The sequence below is a fragment of the Triturus cristatus genome, chromosome 3_1 (genome assembly GCF_964204655.1).
Source record: "Triturus cristatus chromosome 3_1, aTriCri1.1, whole genome shotgun sequence".
Lineage (NCBI taxonomy): Eukaryota > Metazoa > Chordata > Amphibia > Caudata > Salamandridae > Triturus > Triturus cristatus.
Window position 1 is genome coordinate 1,155,581,494 of NC_140583.1, and position 16,917 is coordinate 1,155,598,410.

The 16,917-nt window shown below is 42.4% G+C and overlaps 1 protein-coding gene across 6 annotated transcripts in view; it reads left to right on the forward strand.

Annotated features, from left to right (window-relative positions):
- The window catches only part of LOC146861665 (uncharacterized), a 313,510-nt gene that overhangs the window by 231,918 nt on the left and 64,675 nt on the right, over nucleotides 1-16,917 (forward strand). For 3 of the 6 annotated variants that reach the window (XM_085646016.1, XM_085646017.1, XM_085646020.1), the window contains one exon: nucleotides 14,409-14,507. The exons of the other annotated variants lie outside the window; for them this stretch is intronic. In XM_085646016.1, the coding sequence (XP_085502142.1) occupies nucleotides 14,409-14,507 (99 nt within the window). The remainder of the gene's footprint in view (nucleotides 1-14,408; nucleotides 14,508-16,917) is intronic. 6 annotated transcript variants of the gene reach the window in all.

Sequence of the window (16,917 nt, forward strand, 5' to 3'; positions counted from 1 at the left end):
ATACAGAAACAGGGAGGAACACACTCTCCACAGTTGTCTCATCTGGCTCAGAGCATGTGGAAGTGGGCCATTCAAAGGAACATGTTCCTCATGGCGGAACACCTCCCTGGCAAGGACAACCAGATGGCGGATCTGCTCAGCAGACACAGCCACCAGATGCACGAGTGGGAGTTACACCCATCAGTACTCCAACCGTACTTCCAGCAGTGGGGTCATCCGGAGATAGACCTATTCGCGACAAGCGAAAACGCAAAATGCCAAAGCTTCGCCGCCAGATTCCCACATCCGCAGTCGCAGGGCAATGCGATATGGATGAACTGGTCCGGCAGATTTGCGTACGCTTTTCCCCCAGCGCCATTGATACCGCTAGTGGCCCGCAAACTCCGACAACACTCCCTGACACTCGTCCTAGTTGCTCCCACGTGGGCACGCCAGCCGTGGTACACCACCTTCCTCGAACTTTCCGTGGTGCTGCATCAAAGGCTGCGGATCAAACCCGCGCATTTGACGCAGAACCATGGAGAGGTTCAGCACCCAGATCCGCAACAGCTGAACCTGGCGATCTGGCTCCTGAAGTCCTAGAGTTTGGCTATCTCAACCTGCCACCTGACTGTATGGACATCATCAAGGAGGCCAGGAGACCCACTACCAGAGCTTGCTATGCAGCCAAATGGAAAAGGTTCGTCATTTATTGCGGTAATAATGACATCAACCCGCTGGACGCATCCATCCAAAACATCATCTGTTACCTCTTACACCTATATCGATGCAATCTGGCGTACACCTCTATACGTGTCCATTTGACCGCAATCTCAGCCTATCTGCAAACCAGGCAGCACCTCTCTCTATTCAGAGTGCCTGCCATCAAAGCATTCTTGGAAGGACTCAAACGAGTCATTCCACCAAGCCACCCACCGGCTCCAATGTGGAACCTCAACTTGGTCCTCACACGCCTGATGGGTCCACCCTTTGAACCTCTACACTCATGCGAGATTCAATTCCTTACCTGGAAAGTGGCCTTCCTTGTAGCGATCACTTCCCTAAGAAGAGTTAGTGAACTCCAGGCACTAACCGTTCAAGAGCCATTTATACAGATTCACACCAACAGGGTCGTACTACGTACCAACCCCAAATTCATGCCCAAGGTAATATCGCAGTTCCACATGAATCAGACTATTGAACTGCCAGTTTTCTTCCAAAACCCACAAACTGTTGCAGAAAGGGCACTACATACACTAGATGTACGGAGGGCCCTCATGTACTACATCGATAGGACTAAACCCTTCAGGAAGACAAAACAACTGTTCGTTGCCTTTGCCCCACACCACAAAGGTAACGCCATCTCCAAAGCAGGGATAGCCAGATGGATAGTTAAGTGTATTCAAATCTGTTATCAAAAAGCAAAACGCACATTAACTATTCCACCACGAGCCCACTCAACACGTAAGTTGGGGGCTTCCATGGCCTTCCTAGGAAATATTCCCCTGCATGATATATGCAGAGCAGCCACATGGTCCACTACACACACATTTACAAAACACTATTGCGTAGATGTGCAGTCAAAACAGCAGGCAGCTGTAGGACAGGCTGTTCTCAAAACACTTTTTCAGACCGCTGCAGCTGGCACGGGTAGCCGCCGCCAATAGAGGGCACTGCTATGTATTCTATGCACAGATATGAATTCAGCAGCCCACATGCCTCGAACTGAATATGCTACTTACCAGTATGCATCTGTTCTTGGCATGTAGGGCTGCTGACATTCATATCGCCCTCCCTCCTCCCCGGCGCCTGTAGCAGCTGCAGCTCTCAGAATTACTGTAAGCATGGTCATCACTTTCTGTATCTACTCCATCACTGCCACAATGGCGAAAAACAATCTGAGGATGGAGAGGATGCCCATGCGCACTGTAGTCCAGGGGAGGAGTCACCTATCCAAGGATACTTCGAAGACTCTTCGAGGACAACAACGTGCAAACATCCGGACCCAACACTAGGCGGCGATCTATGCACAGATATGAATGTCAGCAGCCCTACATGCCAAGAACAGATGCATACTGGTAAGTAGCATATTCAAACGTTCTCCACCACTGGTCAATGTTTGTAACTGCGAAAACCGAGCATTTAGTATGGAGATTATCCGAAATGTTGCAAGTATGTTCACTGTCTGGCTTGTTACAACGGTGCTGGGACGTGTTCAAGAGGGTAATCTACTCTAGGTAGAATCCCTTCCAAAGTTTCCAAACATAAACCACTATAAGGGAAATTAAAAAATAAATGGACAACAAAATATACTATCTGAGTTGTTCAGGCTGGGGGAGGAACTATTGCAGTAGACACAGAACATTGACTAGGAGTATGCTTGTTATATGTTAAAGTCAAAGAGGGATTTTGTGAAGTGCTTCTGTTCTACTCCCGTATATGATACTTAGATCTTTGGCGCAGGAGAGTAGTGGGGATTATCGGCATTGTATATTCTGATGTCATTGGCCATTTTAGAGACGTTACCGGCCCTTAGTTGTAGTACGAATATTGTAGCATCAAATGTGGGTCCCTAGAAGTGAAGGACGTCGTTAAGCAATTCTACTGAGTCATGTTGGGACTGATTGCACTTTTTCCTTAAGATTTAACATACTTATCCTTGCTCGATGTGACCTGGCCATACGGCATGTGGAAAAAGGGTTTTTTCTGGCATTTCAAGAGTTTAAGGAAGTCCTCCATAAGTTTTAAGAAGTCCTCAGGTGGTGGGACTTTCGTCAATGTTAGGACATTCCTCCCCTACGTATATAGCTTGATGGATAGGTTTCAGCTCTTGGATGTGCCTTCTTTTAAGGCCATCCTTGCTTCCACTAAATCGGGGTGCCCAATGGATCTATGCCACCCAGCAATTCTGAGTAAGCTCTCCTACCCTATTTCTGGAGCACTTTCCCTATTTAATGAACTTAAGTCTGCCGGAGGGCATGGTTCCTAAAAACTGGAAGTCTGCTTTGTTCAAAAAGGTAGGACATGTAAGAAGTATCTTACGTGCCGTGGTGCCACTTTGCAGTTTCTAGCCAGGTGCAGGTTACTAGGTAGTAGTAGGGGCACTAAGAGACATGCTGCAGTGGGTAGAGAGGCCTGGCTTCCTAAACCGGAGAAGTCGTACACGGGAATCATTCTTAAGATAATGATACTGAAAGTTTGCGGACGAGGTCAGTGTCATCGAGGGCAGGCAGTAGGAATACTAAAAGTGGTTCTTTGGAACCTGGTATTCTAGAAAGGACAGACTGCATGAGATGGGTGTGTCGCTTTGGTTTTCAGACCACTTGTAATATTGCATGTTTTTTTTCGGCACCACAATCATATCAGGATAAGTTCCAAAAGGTTGCAATAGAGTCGATACTCTGAAGTTGGGCTGCCCGAATATGGGGATGTGATCGCTTGGGGCAGCATGTACAACATATTGATACCTCTTGATAAATCCGAAAGAATCTAATATCTAAAGAACACCGAAGCCTTGTGCCTTTGGCGGGACCTTTTTGTCAGCAAAGATAATATATAAATGGGGTCCAACATTGTCAAACGAGTATTTGCTATCAATGTTAGTTTACCATTCGAAATAAGTGCATGCTTGTCAGCGTCTCTGAGATGCATCGTAGAGGGACCGCTAACAATGAGTTAACCTAAAGATTGTTGGCCAGGGGCAGCTGCTTGTTACAAGGGATCACTGACATTAAGTTAACATGACTGTTTAAGGGGAGGCACTAGGTAAAGGGGAGCAGTAGCATTCGGTTACATTATATTTAGGTAAAGGGGAAGGAACTGGCACTATAATAACACAGACCTTGCTGAAGAATGTCACCAACATTGAACTGTTCTAAAGCTTGGTAGTGGAGGGCCCTGATATTAAGTTACCATGCATACTGTGACATCAAGTTATTTTAGAACTTATCAAAGGGGGTGCTGAAATTAAATTATCATACAGCTTTTTAAATCGCAACTTAGTTACTTTCTTGCTAACAACATCCCCCTGCCCCCGCTGTGCTTCCTTGGAACCTTGTGTAGCGCTGGATACCGCAGTGTTTGCACACTTTTAAATATTTTAATAAGTAAACTGCGGGTGGGAACATTGAATCGACAAGTACCTCATTAGCTTTAGTAGCTGAATAAAAAATATTTGCAAATGCTTGCTGTTTTCATGTCCGGGACCGACGAGACAGACCATAAAACAGGCCCATGAACAGCCAAAACAAGCATTGAAAATGCAATAGGTCTCGCCTTTAATTAAGTTAAAGCCATTTGCTTTGCTAATGGTATTGTATAGCAAAGCAAATGGCTTTAACTTAATAAAAGGCGAGACCTATTGCATCTTTAATGCTTATTTTGTTTACAGATGTTATGCAAATTGTGGTATCTCTGTCAACTAAGGACAATCATAACGTGAAGGCCCTGAACTTTGGTCTTAACCAAGTTTCATCATGGATGTGCAGCAACACCCTGAAATTAGACGGGTTCTGCTGATGGGTAATCCCCCTACCCCCTGGTGTTCGTACTTATGATCTTCAACTATGGGCAGTCCCCCTAGCCCGGTGCCGGTTGTGAAGAACCTGGAAGTGTGGCTTGATGACAACTCACTATGAGTCATAAGATTACTAAGGTGGCAGCCATCTGTTTCAGCAACCTGAATTGGTGCAGGAAGATTCTTTACTGTCTTCCCACCTCGGCCCAGAGAACCGTGGTCTAGGCCTTGGTCATCTCTAGACTGGAATATGGAAATATTTTATATCTGGGGTTGGCAAAAATATTACTAAAACTCCTCTGGATTGTTCAAAATGCTGTTGCACGGCTCTTGCTCCACTCTCCTAAGTTCACCTCCACAGCTAGTATGCTACAGACCTTACACTGGTTACCCTCGAGCAACGGGTACATTACAAGGCATTGTGCAATATGCGCAAATGCCTTTCTAACACCGGACCCATCTATCTTAGAACCTTGGTCTCTTGGTATGCTCCTGCGCGCTCATTGCACTCCAGTCATCAGAGGTTGGCCGTAATTCCTAGAATTAGGAAATCCAGCAAAGGAGGCCAAGCTTTCTTTTTCCTTGAACCTAGAGTCTGGGATGATCTACCTCCAACATTAAGGAAGTGCCAGTCTGTTTCTCTGTTTCGTAAATCCTAAAAAAACATGGCTGTTTCAACTTTCGGATTCTTCCTAATTCTGCTTCTCCTTTTATAGTACTTTGGTCGATCTATTTTCCGTAACCTAGCCCGACGCTGACAAACCTTTTTTAGGTAGCCATGCGCCCTACATTGCGCATAATATTATCCTGTACATAAAGAGGGCTGCCAGTAGTATTTCATGAATAGATGATCATTAGTTTCCAGGAACACAAAATCAGGTGCCTTCCAAGTGCAGCCAAAAAAGAAGAAACAGCAATTGCACCAGTAGAGAAAATTGTTACTGAAATGCGTAGATTGATTGTGTCAAGCAGGTTATTGACAAGGAGATTTGTGATCAGTATTAAATGTCTGCAGACAAAGGGGTTCACAGTAGATCTTCAAAATATTTTGCTGAGATTTTATTTCAGAATGTAGTGGCATATGCAACTGCCGTGTCTCCCTTTTCAAAAACTTTGTATTTGTTAATTGTTAAACAATTGGTCACATAAGGTCCGATTTATATTTTGGCGGACGAAGGTGTTGCAGACAGGGCCATCAAGGTGGTTCCTGATGGTGCTTTTTGCAGTTTGGTGCAGGGCTCCATCAACATGACAGGGCCTTGCACCAAACTTGATTTATTTTTTGTTTACAAAAAGAAAATCCTGAAGCAGGATTTTCTTTTTGAAGATAAAAAAGTAAATGTCCCACTCGCCTTGGGTGTTATCCCCTATGGCGAGGGATCGTAATTTTTGTTTTTTACTTCCTTTTAGTGCCAGGGTTTTCCTGGCGATGATGGGAAGTAAAAAACGGCTATATGTTCCCCCATCCTAATTAGGCGGAGCAGTTTGACCACATCGGAGATGGAGTAGTTTCTGCCGTGGTCAAACTATGGTCTGCCCCCGTTTAGTTATGGCAGGTGGACCAGAATGTTGGCAGTAACACACTCCGTAGCCGTTGTGATGGCGTATGCTTACTGCCAACATTTAAATCGGGCCCATAGTACAGCTTTTCTGAGATAAAGTTATCAAGGAGGATTATTTTAATTCCAACCTAAATGGAGCCTATTTCTCAAAACATTTGTGAAACTGAGTAAGGAAGGCAACAGAAGAATATGGCATTAAATATTTTAGAAGGCTGAGTTTAGAGAACTGATTGGTACAGACCATTACCGCTGCCGTGCTATAAATAGCCCTTTTTTAGAGACAATTGGGCCCCAACATTGGAGGCTGCTATTACTGAGAAAGTGGGTGGTTCATTTTTCAAACATTTATTCTAATCCTAGTTTATTGTTTTGGGCAGGAGGCCACCAAGCTAACTGACTCTATGGATCTTTTTTGCAGCATATCCAACCTCATATTTTCTGTAGACGAGGTAAACGGGGCCATTATGGCCAGTAAGGGTGGTAAGACCCCAGGCCCTGATGGCATTTTGATCGATCTTTTTAAAGCCAATTTACCATTAGGGGGTCCCGTTTTAACTATGGTTTTAAGGGCATGTTGTGGCTGAGGGTTTGTGAGTACCTGGTCTGATTTTTTAATTGTCCCCATTTACAAGAAAGGTGATTGCTCCAACCTAGCCTGCTATCACCCTATCTCCCTATTTAACTTTGGTGAAAGTCGTAGGGAGAATTATACTGAATAGGTTGGAGGAGTGGGCTGAAACCAATGAGATACTGTCTGATATTCAGCATGGTTTTCGGAGAGGTTTGGGGACGCTTGAGCAGGTCCTGAATCCTATTATGTTTATTGGAAAGTATACACTGGGCAAGAAGGGTAACATGTTTTTAGCTTTTGTCGACTTATCTAGTGCCTTTGATTGCATTAATCATGACAAATTGTGGTCAATTTTGGCGGAAATCTGAGTAGACCCATTCATAATAGCATTTCTTAGAGAATTGTATTCAGGGAGTAGGGCTAGAGTACGGTACAATTTTAGGGGCAAATGTACCCGCTCTTTTAGAGTGGAGCGGAAGGTCAGACAGGACTATTTGTTGGCCCAGTTCCTTTTTATCCTGTACATTATTAGATTGGCGAATGTTCTGGCACAATGTTGTAGGGATCTCCTTCAGATTGGTCAGCACCCAATTCCTCCCTTCTCTATGCAAAATATGCCATTCTCATGCCTTGGACCCCTATGGGTTTACAACGCTTACTTTCCTGCTATGCTAACCATATGCAGAATTTGGGCCTAACTATCAATCTGGGCAAGGCATTAATCATGAAATGCAGGAAGGGCAACGTGCGATGTCGCAATCTATTCGTCGATGATGCACAGCTAAGTTTTACCACTTCGTTTTCCTACCTGGGAATTTTGTTCTCAGATAATGGATCATGGAAACACTCTATCAACGCTATTCAGTTGAATTTCACAAAAGCCACTGCTGCACTGTTGAATTTCTCACGCAGGCTTGGGAACAAACCTGTGAGCAAAATGCTGACCATATATAAGGCAAAGTGCATCTCTACATCACTGTGCCTGGCAGGGATCTGAGGTCCCAGCAATATCAACCCATTTCAAGAAATAGAAGTGCTTTTCTTTTAGATTTTTATTAGCAATGCCACAGGGCTGTTCTTCTCAGGTCTGCCATGCAGAGCTCGAGGCTCCATTCATAACCGACTTAGCTTGAACTTACCCAATTCTTTTGTGGCACAAAGTGTGGTCTTGTGACGACACTCTCTTAAATCGTAAGGTGATCAATGATTGCCTTAAATTGTCGTCACCTCTCGGAATTCAATTGCTGAACTTTGTCAAACCGATCTGCTTCAATTTGGGGCATGCTGAGTTTGCTCCAATATTTTAGTCTTTCTCGAGGAAGGATCTAAAAAACTTGTGCCTATCGCTGTTTGAGGAAACGAGGTTGGCCACAGAATTGATAAAACCCAGTGTTGTTAAAAACCAACTGATCTTGGTTACTTTTGACTTGCAACCCTACCTTAAGTCTATGTATAATACTTACCATAGGTTTGTTTTGACCCGCTTCAGACTAGACATTTTCCACCATTTGGTAACTTTTCCCACCGTTAACCACTGGTGTATGTCTCAGCCAAATGTCTATGCAATAATTTGTCTGTTCAATCTACCTTACATATTCTTTTTTTTGTTGTATTTTTTAATAAGGACTTGAGAAAGCTTTTTATTTGCCGTATTCTGTGTGATTTAAATTTCAAGCAATGTCCCTGCTTATTTGTTCCAACAATTGTTACCGTACCTTTTGATCTGATGTTTGTGGACAGGTATTTGTGTAGTGTGTTACAACATAGGAAACAATTGAATGGTCCTATGGTGATTATTTGTATTTCCTTTTTAGTGGCATTTGCACTTTCCTATGACATTTAACACGTTTGGATGTTTGTTTATCCCTTATGCGTTTTGAATATGAAGCCTGATAAAGGATAATATTGTGTTTTTACTTCTGTATGTTTTTATGCTATTATCATTTTTAACATGAACTCGAATAAAGCAGCTTTGATATGAGTAAAGAAAGCAACAGTAGAATATGACCTAAAATATTGTAAAAGGCCGAGTTTAGAGGACTGAGTGGTAAAAAGAATTATGTGTAATGAAAAAACACCGCAACCATTTTCATGAATGACAACGGCAGAATTAAGATCTATAATTACAATTTTTGTATTCCAAATCACCTCTCTCCTGAGAGTAATGCTAGCTCTAGATTTCAACTTTTTATCGCTTCAGATGCTTAGCACCTCACAATACTGATTTCATGACCACTTACAGCAAAACGTTTAATGAAGGATGCTACATTAGTACCTTTATTGGTCATCTGTAGTTCTCAGTGATGTTGATCTTTGATGTTGATCTTTAGCTTGTGTGCACTGAGTGGTAGGTCTTAGATGGCTATAGTTAACAACATATAGGCCATTTTTAGGGGCGAGAGAATAGAGACCAGAGCCTGAAGGGATGGTGTTGCATTCTGTGGGCTTTCTGTGAACAGAGAAACCAATATTCTGCTTTGATTAGTATCCTCCCACTAGGAAATCATACATGTGCTTTGAGGCATAGTAAACAACACCCTAGGGCAGGACTAATTACTATTTCTGTGCAAAAGTTGTTAATTGGATCATCAATTTGTCAGTGCCAAGATTTGATTCCAGGTTGTTACTGTGGATGAATGTTTTACCATACATAAACATTATGGCATAAGCAGTAGTCAAACCCACTTCAGTTCCTGTAAGTTGCAAGCATACCATTTTTTTAAATGTGATACAGTTCCATGTACAAACAGCTGTAGTGATTGATTAAGAAATCTTTAATCAGGTGACATATCACATCCTTCCATAGCTGTCCTGAAAGCTTTGAGACTTCATCTTGACAGATGGATGTGAATACACTTGTGACATGAAAAGCTACAATGTTGTCAAATAGATCAGTGGGAACATTCTGTATTTATTTAACAACATATACGTTTTTTTGCCTGTAATTTAGTGTAGTTAATGAGAGTTGAGGATTAAGGCCCACATGTATCTACACAATGCACTGTAGACCTATAATGTGCAAAATCCTTTGATGCTTCAGGCCCCAAGATGTCAGATTTAAAAAGAAAGAAAAAAGAAACAGTTACTTAACTTTGGTAATGTTGTTTTGGTGTATGTTCGATCTAACATCAGATTCCTTGCTTTGTGACTCCCCAGGCACCAGGCTGGATGTGGAAAGTCTTGCAATATATTGCCTCATTATGCTTCAGACCCTAAGATATCAGATTTAAAAACAAAAAAAACAAAAAAAGTTGCTTAACTTTGGTAATGTTCTTTGGTGTATGCTCTATCTAACAGTAGATTCTCGCCTTGTGACTCCCCAGGCATCAGGGTGGATGTGGAAAGTCTTGCAATATATTGCTCCATGCGCCAGCAGGTGGCCTCATCAGTCTCTGTCTGTGCGACTCCGTCCGGCCTGAAAACAAGATGACTTAGAGCCGCAGTTTCTTCATTAGTCCCTTCCGCACCCTCAGACATAGAACATGGCTTGCATATAGGGAACATTGAGAGCATGCAAGCCTTTCTTGAACCTCATTCTCTTCCAAAAGTCAAACCCACAGAACGAGGAGTAGGGCGGGTGTTCCAGAAGGTAAGGAACTTTTCTTCTGATGGATACTTTCAACAGCAGATTCTTTACCTTGTGGATCAATACCACGGAGTTAGGTCTGAGAAGTGGACTTTAAACCAGGATGTTCCTACTGGATTGAGCCCCGAAGGCCGAGACATAAATGCCAGCTCCCTGCATCATCCAGTGTGCACATTGTTCAGTGGATGAGGAAGAAACCTCGTTGACTGGTTAATTTGTGACTGTCAACAGTTGGTCTATCCACTCAGGGTGAACTTCCCTAATCATGTCTTTGTTGAATTCTATGCATTTGACCACACAACGTTACGACATTCAGGAAAGCCAGATATGAGATGGTAGAGGTGTTGAAAGTAGTTCTTCTGTGATTGATACCCCATCCAGTATAAAAAAACCTTCCTGAAACAGCCAGTGCCTACACATCCAGCACCCTGCAAAAAGACACAAAGTAGAAGTGCATGGGTAAGTTAGGCTGAAAATGGAGGGTTTGAATATTTAGTTTTTCCCGGGACCAAATCTGAATTCCTTGCAGCAGCTTGCACACTATTGGGTGCTCCTGTGCAGTAATTCACTAACTTGCATATGGTCAACAGTCCTTCAATAGTCCCAGCTTACCCAATACTGAAAGAAATTTTAAGATGTGGATCCCTCGCCCACACGGAATCAAACCACAAACTGCAAGGCAGCATGACTACTATTACCTAGCTGAGCAGTAATGCTAGAATGGAAGATGAAAGTATCTGAGATGGTAAAAGATGTTGCTTAGGCTCATTAACGGAAATAGTTACCATACCGTAATCTGAGGATTGTCCAAGGTTAGCTGAGGAAACCCGCCTTCAACAGACAGTTGTCAAGGTAAGGGAATATGTGGATTCCTGACCTCCATAGATGGACTGTGACCACTGACTTGACCTTTTTAAAAACCAGAGGCTGGTGTTAGTTAAACCAAAGGGCAGAACGATCATGCTATTTTTTTAATTTATCAATGCATGTATACCAAGCCTTCTTAGCACTATTGAGGAACAACAGGTGATAGTAAGATATATAGATATATATGCTAAAACCAAAAAGCAATTGTGGTAGGAGATGAGAAAATATAGGTCTTTAGTTTCTTGCAAATATCATGCAAGGAGAAAACTGCCCACCAGGCCAAGGTAATGTTTTTCTGCTCCCTTTGTGATTCCACTAGCTAAATCTCATTAGGAGCTAGGCGGCCACTTCAGCACCATTTGAAGACATTGCAGCAATTTGTCAGAACAACCAAAGTAGACGGAGGTACTGAAGTTCAGTGTAAAGAAGAATTTGCTTAAAAAGGTTTAACTGCTAGAACTAAGAATTTGCTATTGTAGAAATCAGGGTCTCTAAAGAAAGATTAGGATCAATAAGTATCCCGAAGTTTGGAACCACTTTAACAGTAGTGGGAGAAGCACCTAAGGATTCAGGCAAGGGATTAGGTGTCCATTTAATCGATGTTCTTGGTTATCAAAAGCCTGTTTTATTTGGGTTTAGTTAAGAAAAAACTGAGGTCATCCTGTTTGAATGGTTGTTAAAATGGTGGGAAAAAAGTTATGGATGCTGGTAAAAGTGGAAGAAGATTTCCTAGTTTCTGATCGTTTAATAATCATCTGAGTGGTTGTCTTCATATGTATTAAAGTGAACTGCCCTGAACTGGAGGGCATGGGCTAACAGAAGCATATACATGTATGAAATTGTAGTAGGTAGAGTTTCAGTCCCTGTAAAGCACCACATATGACTGACTTTCTTGTAATTTGAAAGATAGAAGAAAGATTACCTGGTAACATTCTGGGAGTAAGGATCTAAACCACTCAGGCCAATCGCCTGGACCTTTTCAAGAGGTAGTGTTTGGTCAATAAAGTCAAAAGCTGCCTAGAGGTCTTGCAAGACCAATGCCCCAACACCACTTCCATCCACCAATCTTCAGTGAATTGCTAGTGTTGCAATCCCTTTACAAAGCAGAGATACTTCCTATGAGACTACAGGAATAGCACTTGAAAGTATGCAGGTCCAGGAACAACAAGAATTCCTTAGGGTTCAAGACCAGCAGAACATAAGTAAGTATGAGCCTTTTCAACTTCTTCTTGAGGAATGAGTTAAACACTGATGTCCAAAAATGTGTCTCAGGCCGCCTTCATCTTTGGGGACCAGGAAGTACCTAGAATATTAACCTAGGCCCCTCTCTGCCCTCAGGTATAAGTTGCCCCTGTGGCAAGTAGCATCATTACTTATTTTAAAAGAATAGCTCAGTCATCCATCAATGGCTTAACAAAAACTGGAGGAACGCTAAAGGGCGTGCTCAGGATCAGAAAGATATGACCTTTCTTAACAAGTTGGAGGACCCATTTTTCGAGTATAATGAATCAGCAGTGGTGTAGGTAGTGCTGGATGCGCCCACATACTTTCCCCATGTTGTCGAATGAGGGAACATGAAAGAGGCAGTGAACGAAGGGTAGGAACAGGGCAGCTTCTTCTGCTTTTGGGCACCTCGTATCCTATTGCTGCCCCTACCCTTGGAGTCACAAACATGATGCACTGGTTGCTGGCTAGGCTGTGGGGGTCACCTTTTGTGATAGGCTAGGCCTCTCAAGTACCTATAAGAAACAATCGGTGGACAGGGGAAAGCAACCCCAAGGATTTAACCTTAGCTCTGCTGTCTTTGAAGTGTTCTAATGCAGAATTATCATTTTTGCCAAACTATCCAGCTCCTTCAAAGGGCATAACCATGTGTGAGGCTAAGATGTTCCTGGAAAATCTAATGGCAAAAATCCAAGCTTTTCATCTGATTACAACAGTGATGGTCGTAGACAAACAGAAACTATTGTATCCAGGTCAGACTGTAAAATATATTTCACTGCATCCTGGCCACTCTCTAGCGACTGGGTAAAGGAACTATCTAAATCTTTAGACAAAGCAGTTAAAATTTCACTTTCCAATTCCAAGAGGGCTTGAGTGTAGCCGCCAGAAGTCAAAGTGCTAGGCTGGCCGATGAAAAGACCATTGTGCCCACAGACTCTAGTATTTGCATATCTCTATCTATTGGAGATGTGGAAATTAGTTTGGAGTTACTTTGCATGTAGAAGACTGTATTATACGGCTGAGAACGGCTTCGGACAGTCTGCTATGAGGAAAGAAGTCCGGGGTTTGTTAAAAGGCAGGAAAGACTTCAAAGTAGAAGGCCAGTGCTGGAAGCTTGGCCTTAGACTCCACTGTAGAAAACACCAAATTCCATGCGTACGCAACTCTATGAACCACAACTGCAAAATAATCACTTTCTTCTATTTGGGTCCCTAAGGGCTCCTTCTAGCCTGTCCCTTCTGAAGTGTCCATGTCATTGGCTTTTTGGAGACCGAAATACAAGCCGGCATCAGTATAATGAGGATGCTCATCCTCATTATCGTTTTCATTATGAGGAAGACACCAAAGGCATAGAGCATCAGAAACTACATCAAAGAGGACCCACGGAGTAAAGACTATGAGACCTCTCCTTGGAGCAGGAGCCTCGAGAACCTGAAGAGGTTCACTTGGACCTCTTGCGTTTGTGTTATTCTTGAGCTAGACTCTTGACTTAGTTTTCTTTTTTAATCCCTGAAGATGGTGAACTAGAAGGACCTCATGAATAGACACATTTCTTGTAATGGAAGATTATGAATTTAGCTTCTCTCACCCTGATGGCATTTTAAATCTTCAAGGAGCATTTGTCACAACATTTGGGGCCATGCTTGCTGCGAAGCCACCAAGACGGATAATGTGGGTCTATGACTAACGTATGTTTGTGACACATGTGGCAGTTTACACCCTGAGGTTTGTGTTGCGTTTTCATCCCTGTATACTGTAAAAAAAAAAATTGGAAAAAAAACCCAACATTTTCTGCAAGAACTGAAAGAATGGTAGGATTGGGTCTCTGTATCTGTGTACGAATGTTCTGGAAAAAGAGCAACTGATGCCAGTGTACGGGGCAACACCTGTATGCAGCTCCATATCATCATGTCCAAAGGCTTGACATAAGCTGATGTTACCACTTGATGGCATGCAGGAGCTATTGTTAAAGTTTCCAGATTGAGTCTGGCACAGGGAGAGATTCGCAAGGTGAGGAATCTTCTCTTAGAAGTATCCATCAGTAAAATATTTCTATGTCTTGCAATATATATATATATATATATATATTTGTATGTCTGACAGGCTTTGAGGATGTTTCATTCACAATAAAGGATGAGAATGACACCTACTGTATGGAGCATAAGGACAGAAAGAGAAGAGAACGTGTTCGCAGTCACACATGTGAGTAAATATATATATATATATAGTTGTTTTTTTTTTGCTACCTGTAATGGGACATTTTGAAAAATGTGTGAAATGTTACAAACGTCGTTATAGTATAGCACAGCAAATACTAACCTATAAGAACATGTGCAAAAAAAGTGTCTGCTCTTGCCGTTGTTATTATTCGCTTTATACGTCGAAGCCCCCCTGACCAGCTAGTTAAAGACACCAGCAATTTATCACAAACCATCACTGTGCACTTCCATATACACTAGAAATGTGCCCTGCCCCTGGCTTTAGCCTGTGAATGGCTTTATGAAGATTTATTGGTGATGATCTTTTTACTGTCTAATCTCATGCCTGAAAAGTTTATATATGCAGTCCTCAATGAAGATGTTAAGATATCAAGAGTGTGGTTCAGATTGAACACCACTGATTTAAAAAGATTATATAAAATAAAACAGATTATTTCACAGATTGATCTAAAGATAATAAGCTGAGAACTGCATATCTTTACACAATGACATAATGCTTATCTTCAGATCCCATGTCAATTAGACAATCTGCCTTAAGGTCTTCTAAATGAACTCTCTAAGATTGTGATGGGGACCAAGATTTTGGACAATAGCACACTCATTTTGTGGAGATTTATAAGTGTCTTTCGGCCCAGAACAAATCAGATTTTTGTTATGTGGTAGTAATTTAGCATAATTTATGAACCTTCAAGTAGATGTTTATACCTGAAAGATACGTTTGGTGGTTGTGTCCTTCTACTAACATATTACCACTGACAATAGGGAGAGGCTGAAAGGGAATTGCTAGAGAACACAGTGTATTTGACTTTGAAGTACTTTTTTCGTGTACTTCATAGGCTGTTGTGCAAACTCTGTGTGCTTGCTGTTTTTGCAGGACCTAAAAAATTAATTGACTGGAAACTGACCTTGGGATGCTGTTTCAAAATATGTCTTTTGGTGATCCACTTTATATAAAATGTGCCTTAGTTGTCTGCACTTTTGCATTTTTATGGATTTTATGTTGTCTTTAATATAATTAACAATCTGATTAATTTTTTTAAAGTATGTGTTGCTAACGATGTAACACCACATGAAAATCTATTTGAAAAGGTCCTAACAAAACTGGGTTAGATTGAGACTGAAAACATCCACTAGATAAAGTGGCCCTCAGTTTGCAAATGTATGCAACTTTTAGAGCATGTCTGAGGGTACGTGTTAGAAATGGAGCCTCTAGTTGGGAAAGGAATGCCCCCTGTCCAGTAGGGGCCACCACAGTAGTCCGTGTAAGCTAGATGCACACTAAAAGATAACCTGTTCTCACCTCTGTTGGCTTGTTACAAAGCAGTCAGGCTTATATAAAAAGGCAATGTGTATAGTATTTGTGCAACACACACACACAGTAACACATTGAAAACACCACAAAAATACTCCACACAGTATTAGAAGAATCGATAATTCTTAACATGACCAAAACACCCAAAATCCAATAAGAAGAACCGGAGTTATGAATTTTTAAAGATTAAATCAAATTATAGTGCTGAGCGTCATGAAGCGCTAACCGGGGACATCTGGCTGCGTTAGACCGGGGTAAATTCAAAGTTCTGGCCAACCACGATGGCGGGTAGGCCGGCTACAGGACTCACGTACGTTCCACTGAAAAAGTACCTTGTATAGAGGAAGCTTCGATATCGAAGACCTGATGCAAGGAGCAGATGTTACGATGCATCATTGTTGATCCGGTATATGGAGATGCGCTGGTTCAGATCCATGCAGTCTATGAAGGCTTTGTCAACGAACCCTTTTACAGTGCATGTGTTGCGTCATCATCAAGTCATGCAGTCCGTCATAGTCATGCAACTCAGTCTGTTGAAACGATGTCGTTGGGAAGCAGCTGCATCGAAGGGAGATGCGTCGGTTCCAATGGGCCCAAACTTGTCTATGCGGGTATTCTGCTGGATCAGTACAGAAAAAGACACTTCCAAGGGTCCAGGGCGGGATTGGTATCACTTGGCAAGACAGGACTCGCAGATGTCAGAGTCCAGGTGTTGTTGCAGGGTTGGAAGAAGTCTTTGAGGGCCTTGGGACTCCAGAACAGGGGGCAAGCCCTTGGAGTCACTCTGGGTTCAAGTGAGATGGGTCCAGTCCTTTTCCTCAGCAGGGCCGAAGGCAGCAAGTAGCAGACAACAGGCAGCACATCAGAGCAGAAAAGCAGTTCTTCTAGAGCAGCATTCCAGCAGAGTGGCAGTCCTTGTAGCAGAGGAAACACTAGGAGATGATGGCGGAGTGCTGAAACTTTTCAAACACTCACTCCCAGTCACAGATCTGGGTTGAATCCATCATCATTCTTTAGCTCACTTCGCCACCCCAGTTCAAACATAGCTATATAAAATATAAAAGTTTCAGCACTCCATCCA